An 8247-nucleotide genomic window follows, 5' to 3' on the forward strand; every position below is an offset into this window, starting at 1 on the left:
GGCCCAAAGTTAAAAACTGTTGTTCTTTTGAGGCCCTCAAGGTGGCGCTCACGGCCCACAATCTGGCCGCGGACCATGGGTTAAGAATCTCTGTGCTACATAAATTGACATTTTACAGAGAACTAAATTCTCAGTTTTACTAAATAGACAAAAATGAAAACGATAGGATTGTATGAAGCATGAATTATTTGGTACAAAATGATTTGTTTGTTGTGKTAAAAAAGACTAAAATAGTTTCTATTGGAACAAGACAAGCTGTTTGTAGAAAACAGTTTATTTTTGTTCAACAGAACAAAACCAGTCTTTAGGAGGGGCAAAAAAGCTGTTTATAGTAAAAGTTACACAAATTTAAAAAGAGCCACAAAACTAAAGTTTATTGTCAACCAAAAAGAGAAAAACAGTTTGTCACAAACAAAATAGTTCCACCCCCCAGTGGACGCTGTCTGTTCTGTTCAGTCCAAGCAGAAACAAATAAAAGATACGTTTCAGGACAGCGTGTTCCTCTGAACCTTTAAACATCATCACTTCATCCTGTAACACAAACCTTTACAGTAAAAACTGCTGGACGCTTTGTTTTGCATGTTCATGCTGACCCTGATGCTACAGAAAGCAGAGCTGCACATGTGAGAGCTGGTGTCTGACCGTACTCATCTGTGTTTGTTAAAGACAACAGCAAGTKTAGAACCATCTAGAACAGTGTTTGTGTTTAAAGTTGAACAAATATGGATTTTAAACATCTGTCACTTTTACCAAGAATGCAAACCAAGGATTACCTGGGCTTTACTACAATATGAGATTAATTACAGAATAATCTCTGGTTTATTAAAAAAAACTTGTTTTGTTTGCAACACATTGACCTTGTCTACGTTGTGCTCAGTAAACTCTGAACATTTGCAGTGAACGAATTCMGCAGCGGTGAAAATTGTGACTCTTGGAATAATAAATGGACACATTTGATTGCAGAGTCTGCACATGTCAGCTGCTCACTGTTTTTATCATAAAAGGTTCCTGTCAGGACCACTTCCAGGTCTCCAGTGTTGTCAAGGCGAGACTCGCCTCATCACCACAGCAACACCCCTCCCACCAGGGATGTGGTCCATCGAAACGCTGCCAGGTAAACCAGCACAGGAGGGGTTAACATGCTGAAAACTAACAGTGACATTTTAATATTTTACAAATACACAGTCTTTAACTTGTAGAAACTTGAACACAAAAACAAAAGGCTGAAAATGACTTTATGAAAATAACTAAAAAAACTACTTAATTTAAAAGTAAATCAAGTCAACAATTTATACAACTCTAGAAGGTTTTATATTTTAAGCGTGTTAGAAAGTGCTTACAGTCTGAAAATACCTTAAAATGATACATAAAAAATATAAATTCATCAATAGCCAAACAGTAATGTAAAACTGGAAACTAGTCTTAAATGAGCAAAGATAATATCCAGAGATGTTCTGGTTATTTATAAACTCAAGACGTAAACTGAGCCCAGAGAAGTTCTATGTTCTTATATGATTCGTTACAAGGAGTCTAAAGGTTTGGATGCTTTCAGCCATGCATCAACGCTTTTCATTTGAACCGTGCAGTTTGAAACCGCCTCAGTAATCCAGGTAGAAAAAAATCAAAAAGAAAARTCWGTAGGTCCTCTGGATGGTTCTTCTTTAGTGAAACGTTTCGTCTCTCCTCCAAGAGACTTCTTCAGTCTGATGAGTTTCAGGTGAACTCAGCCTTATAAGCTCCGCCTCCACGTGGTGGACAAACAGGTTAGTCACATGTAAAAGAGGGCCATCGACTAACTATAGGCTTGGTTAGCTAATCAAGCCTATTGTTAGTCGATGGCCCTCTTTTACATGTGACTAACCTGTTTGTCCATGTGGAGGCGGAGCTTATAAGGCTGAGTTCACCTGAAACTCATCAGACTGAAGAAGTCTCTTGGAGGAGAGACGAAACGTTTCACTRAAGAAGAACCATCCAGAGGAMCTACTGATTTTTCTTTTTGACAGACTCAAGTAATTTAGTTAGAATCTGCAGTGAAGACCATGTTTCAGTTTATTTGTCTCTGGTGGTTCTGCCTGAGGATTAGTGTAGGGACACCTGTGGAACACCTGTCTCACCTCATTGCTTCTTTAATAATCTGAGAACATTTTAAAAAGCTCAAACATACATATTTATTGAGCTCTCTCCGCCTCCACATTGATTCTGTTAGCTCACTACTTTTCCCTCAGAGCAATTTGGTAGTTTTGACATTCAAAACTAAACTTTGTAATGTTTTTTATTTATTGTAATTGTTCTGTATTGATCATTACAAAGCAATAATCTATGGTGTTTATGGTTTATGCATCACAATAATTAAATGTAGGCACTCAATCTCTTTTACAATGTGTCTTTCCTATAATTCAGGCTCTAAAATTTCTTGCACTTAAAAGCTTAAAAATGTTGATCCAATTTATAAATCAGGTCAAATATAATTTTTAATGAAAAAAAACTAATAAACCATGAAAAAAAAAAACAAATTAAGCCAAATATTGCAACATGAAAGGATAATTCTGCATTTTTATCTTTTAAAAAATGTTTTCTGCTGGTTATAAAATCCAGTGACTTGTCTGCTGCAGACAGTGTGAGTCTGTACACTAGTCTCCCTGATGTTTTCACTGTGGTGTGTGTTGCCTCTGCAGCTCAGCAGAGCCTCGGCTCCTGTGGGAACGAGTGGAAAAACTGGTTCCCAGAACAGCTGGTAATAGTGGCAGCGGAGGCTCCAGTTCCTCCAGCAGCTCCAGTAACTCCAGCTCTCAGCCCAGTTCTCACTGTGGCTCTGGAGAGAGGTTCAGGGCCCGCTGTGAGTCCAAGCAGCACTCAGAAAACACACCTCACACACACAGCTGAACACACTTTATAAAACTTACATCAATACATATGTAGGTGTAGTTACACAGTTTTAGCAGTCGATTGTTTATAATTGTAGTGAAACTGACCTTAACACCTCCACCTTCTTCAGCTTCCTCCAAATCAGAGGGTTCACCCCTCCAACGACCAGAGCATGCTGGGAAAAAACCTGAAGAGAGGAAGGACTTGGTCAGGCCCAGCAGACCAGCGGTGAGAGTAAAGCTGAGGCTGAGACGATGCGTAGCGCTCCAGCTGATGTAGATTTAGGTGTAGCTGTGTGTTGGTGTGTAACAATTAGAAATGTTGGACATTTCCACTTGATTCTCTGTTTTTCCTCTGAGTCATGTCTGTGATCTGCTCACTGTCTGATCTGACCRGACTTCATGCTGACTCCTCTGGCTGCTCGTCTGTCATTATAACTCACAGCTTCTGTAACTTTAATAAATAATTTACCTTTTCATCTTTGCAGCTCTAATAGTTGTTTTATTGACAGGATTAATCCACTAACCTTCCCTCCCTGCAGTGTGAAGATCAGCTGTATCCTCTGCAGTCATTTCACTGCTCGCTTCACTCTGGCTTTCTTCCTCTCACTTCTCATTGATTGACATTTAACTCCTTTTCGTCCTGTAGCACTCCTGCTTTACTAAAGACATCTTAAAAGAATATCTAACATCTCTGCTAACAGCTAGCACATAAAGCAGACAGATAAAACAAGTGAATCAAACTCCGGTGGACTGAAAGATATGACTTCAGTTAGAGTTGAAATCTGTTCTCCCCTCATGCTCCTCAGGACCTGACCGCCCTGGCCAAGGAACTGCGYGCAGTAGATGATGTTCGTCCTCAGAACAAGGTGACAGATTACTCTTCCTCCAGTGAAGACTCTGACACCACAGATGAGGATGATGATGAAGAAGTGGACCAGGAGGCAGGTGAAGAGTCGACTTCTGGCCCAGARGACTCCAAAGCTGTGTATGTATTAATCAAGCATAAAAAAACAGGACCAGCAAACATCTGTTAATGCAACCTGTTAATTTACACAATGATTAATTGATTGGAGTCCCTACATATATCAGAATATCACCATTCRGTTTAACCCAATCACCAATCAAACCTCCACAAATTTAGAYWGATTACAGGTACTGCTGGGATTTGGCCCAGGRTCTCTAGTGCTTTGACCAGCTAAGCCACAGCACCTCTGCTGTGATGTTTCTGGCATTGTTTCAGACACAGACAGTTGCATTTGAGTATTCTACGTTAAGAAAACAGAGCCAAAAACACACTGGCCTTCACTCCAATCATCTGGTGGCTCAGTACAAATTATTAGCTGATATATACTTCAGAATATCCTTATTATGCTCAGTAAAATTAACTGTCAAACCTTCACATCAAACATGTAATGATTTCAGGTACTGCTGCGGTTTGAACCCAGGATCTYGTGTTTATGAGACAGGCACTTCCACCAACTAAGCCACAGCACCTCTGTGTTGAAGTTTATGGCATTGTTTCAGAAGTAGATAGATGACTGTGGGTATTTTATGTTAAGAAAACAGAGGCAAAAAGGGACCTTCTCTGTTGGTTTTAAAGAACAAAGACTATTTAGCATCAACAACATTTGTATTTTTAACATGTCTTACCCATATCAGAAAGTCACATTTCCCTTTGGTTCAATCATATGGTTGGGCAGTACAACTTTATAGCACATACATACATCAGATTATCACTATTCTGCTCAGTCCAATCACCTAACAAACAAGCTTGGAGTGATAACAGGTTCTACTGGGATTTGAACCCAGGATTTCCTGTTTACAAGACAGGAGCTTTCACCTACTAAGCCACAGCACCTCTGCAGCAAAGATCATGGCATTGTTTCAGAAGAAGACAGATGACTGTGGGTATTATATGTTAAGAAAACAGAGGCCAAAAGAAACCTTCTCTATTAGTCTTAAAGAACAAGGACTGTTGAGCATCAACAACATTTGTAATTTTGACCATGTTTTACCTGAATACAAAACTCACATTGACAATTTGTCCATTCATATGGTGTGTCAGTACAAATTTATAGCCCATATATACACATCAGAATATCACTATTATGCTCAGTACAATTAACTATCAAACTGCATCAAACATGTAATGATTACAAGTGCTGCTGGGATTTGAACCCAGGATCTCCTGTTTACGAGACAGGCACTTTGACCAACTAAGCCACAGCACCTCCGCTGTGAAATTTATTGCATTGTTTCAGAAGTAGACTGATAGCTCTGGGTATTCTATGCTAAGAAAACAGAGGCAAAAAGACACCTTGTTTATTAGCCTCAAAGAACAAGGACTATTTAGCATCAACAACATTTGTAATTTTAACATATCTTACCTGTATCAGAAAGTTATATTTCCCTTTTGTAAAATCTGGTTGGGCAGTATGAATTTGCAGCACATACATACCATACACACCTCCAGAACAAGGCACTACTTAGCATCAATATTTGTATTTTTTAACATGTCTTATCTATATTAGAAAGTTATATTTTTAAATAAAACAGGCTATCAGTAAAATGTTCAAATTATGTCCTTTAAAATAATCATTAGACCTTTAGAAGAACTCTTACTCTTGTAGACATAAAAGAACATTTAAAAAAATGCAACCATCAAATAAAAACTTCCTCTCAATCACTGAAATAATTGTTTTTACCACATTTAGTCACTGTTTTTAAACTGGGCCCTAAAGGGTTAATGCTCATGAAAGAGAGTCAGTCTGGTCCACATTAAACTCTCTTTAAACTGAGATCATTCAATGAGCTATTTAACAGAGATACAATTTGAATTGAACCACACTTCAAAAGATCCTGAATATTTAAGTTGAAAAGAAAGAACCAGATTCATCTTTAACAGATTTTAAACCTGCTGGTTTACCTCTTCTTTGACTCAACTAGTGTCCAGAACTGATCTTCCTGTTTCTTCTCCTCCACAGTTCTTCCAAGCTGAGTAACGGAGAGACAGAGTCGATGAAAACCATGATTGTACATGACGAGGGCGAGAACAACGCAGGGACGACACCGTGCAAAGACAGCACTCTGGTTGTCAGACAGGTACTGTTAGAAGAAAAACAAAACAAAAAATGAMACGTTACAGCCCGAAAATGGTTCTTCCATCGTGGTGAATTTGTTTGTACATGTCCCAAGTGTTCATTTGTTTTTTGTACGTTCTGTTAATCCCTGATTTGTCCTAGCATCTGTTGCAAATGAATAAAAGTAGATGTTAAATGTAGAAGGTAGGTGAAGCTATGCAGAATTAATCTAAATTTGTTAATCAGACTTCCGAAAGGTTTATTATATTTTAAGTGCTTTAGGAAATTGGAAGTTCTCTCATCAGTTGGTAATAAAACATGTTTACCATTACTAAAGAATTAAAAACATTTGTCTTTGTTGAGACAGTGAGGCAATAATATAAAGACTACAGTTACCCACTAACAYGTTTTCTTTCCACCTGTAGAATAGCCACTGTAGATTGCCCTTTGCTCTAGCTAACACATTTCCTTCCCCTGAACTCATCAGGAACACATGTAGACCCACAGTCTACCCTTCTTTCTACTTCCAGAGCGCAGGTGACAGCAGAAAGCGTRCGGCCCCCGCTTTGGGCCAAACGCAGACCCTAGGCCTGATAACAGACTTTGCCTCGAGCCCTGGCTCTGTGCCGCGGCAGGGCCTGGGCCATCACACCCCCAGCCCCCACCACCACCATCGACATCACCACCACCATCACCCCACACAGCAGTCGGACCGGAACGGCTTTGCTGGCCGCATCCACCACCTCCCAGATCTGATCCAGCAAAGCCACCATTCCTCCCCTTCATCTTCTTCCTCTGCATCCAGCTCCCCTTCCTCCTCCAGCTTTGCCAGCCCTTCCGCTATGTCCCCTCAGAGTCCCCTGGAAAAGCTGGGCCTCCTCATAGAGGTATGTCACCTGTCGGCCTTACACTGTTGTCGAAATATAATCTACTTCCTGTTTCCCTGACTGAGTCTAGTGATTTCTGCTGGCCACTGCTGGAACTACAGACTTCTCAGATCTGACATTTGTCTACCTTTCAGTGCAAAATCTTCTGCTGAAAATGAAGGTCTACATTTAACTAGTTTTCTTTTATTTTTTGTTCTTGTTTGGCTGAACAGCAGCTCAAGATATTCTGTTTACTTTATTTTTCAAAAGAGTCTGAACTAAAGATATGTCCTACAGGGAGATCTGTTTCTTCTGTCTGTTTTTACAAGCATTATGCAGAGCACTTCCTGTAAATCMTTTAAACCTTGTATACTCTGATGCTGCATAATTCCTACAAACAATTCATATTCTCACGTTCTCCAGACAATAGGTCATAGCACACAAGGCAGTTAGGAGTTCAATGGCAAGTATGCTTTCAATGGAAATACTCTTAGAGATGCATTTCCCCCCCATTCTTGTGTTTTTTTAAGTTGGTCAGCAACATTCATGTGTCTTATTTTGCCCTTTCACATTATTTTACCTTTCTGTTCTCTGTTTATCCTTTGAACGCTCATTGTGTTTGCATGCACCATGTAGAGAAATATCTGTTTGCCTGCCATTTTAGGTGCAGTCATGGTCTTTTTGGTCTTTTTGAAATAATACCAGTCAAGGTTGTGATGTTCTGTCACCATTAATTTTGTTTGTTTCCCCTTGTAGAGTCAGTCCAGTAACAACATGCAGAAACACAAGTCTTCTTCCTCCTTCACTCCGTTCATCGACCCACGCCTCCTCCAAGTCTCTCCATCCACCGGCAGCGCCCTCAATAATGTTGGTGAGTCTCAAAGTCACTGAGCTGATTCAGAGGGTGTGAAGAACTGATCAAAGAAGGCTGTCTGGGATTGAAGTCATCATTCTTCCAGGTCCTGAAAGGGTTTGTTAGGATGATATGGGAGAAGGTAGACGTCTCGGTTGATGCTGCACATTTATGAGGAGTGTGTGTTGCTTGCTGGGACCAAAACAGCAAATCTGCTGTTGGCATAAAGAGACAGCAAGCCAACAAGACCAACAGACCGGGGCCAACAAGACCAACAGACCGGGGCCAACAAGACCAACAGACCGGGGCCAACAAGACCAACAGACCAGGGCCAACAAGACCAACAGACCAGGGCCAACAAGACCAACAGACCAGGGCCAACAAGACCAACAGACCAGGGCCAACAAGACCAACAGACCGGAGCCAACAAGACCAACAGACCGGGGCCAACAGGACTCACAGACCAGGGCCAACAAGACCAACAGACCGGGGCCAACAAGACCAACAGACCGGGGCCAACAGGACTCACAGAACAGGGCCAACAAGACCAACAGACCGGGGCCAACATTAGAACTAAAAAC

At 40.6% G+C, this 8247-nt stretch overlaps 1 protein-coding gene and 2 non-coding genes across 3 annotated transcripts in view; 1 reads left to right on the top strand and 2 right to left on the bottom strand.

The window, feature by feature from the left end:
- The window catches only part of LOC106531478 (mitogen-activated protein kinase kinase kinase kinase 4), a gene marked incomplete at its 3' end in the record, with an annotated part of 193726 nt that overhangs the window by 151481 nt on the left and 33998 nt on the right, over positions 1–8247 (top strand). The window contains 7 exon segments of the mRNA XM_014027356.1: positions 1023–1114; positions 2676–2836; positions 2996–3093; positions 3674–3852; positions 5852–5969; positions 6478–6834; positions 7570–7684. Coding sequence (XP_013882810.1) covers positions 1023–1114; positions 2676–2836; positions 2996–3093; positions 3674–3852; positions 5852–5969; positions 6478–6834; positions 7570–7684 — 1120 coding nt within the window.
- trnat-ugu (transfer RNA threonine (anticodon UGU)) lies at positions 4652–4725 on the bottom strand. Its single transcript has one exon. It is a non-coding gene; the product is annotated as a tRNA-Thr (tRNA).
- On the bottom strand, positions 5025–5098 carry trnat-cgu (transfer RNA threonine (anticodon CGU)). Its single transcript has one exon. It is a non-coding gene; the product is annotated as a tRNA-Thr (tRNA).

Source organism: Austrofundulus limnaeus, unplaced genomic scaffold (assembly GCF_001266775.1).
Source record: "Austrofundulus limnaeus strain Quisiro unplaced genomic scaffold, Austrofundulus_limnaeus-1.0 Scaffold640, whole genome shotgun sequence".
Taxonomy (NCBI): domain Eukaryota; kingdom Metazoa; phylum Chordata; class Actinopteri; order Cyprinodontiformes; family Rivulidae; genus Austrofundulus; species Austrofundulus limnaeus.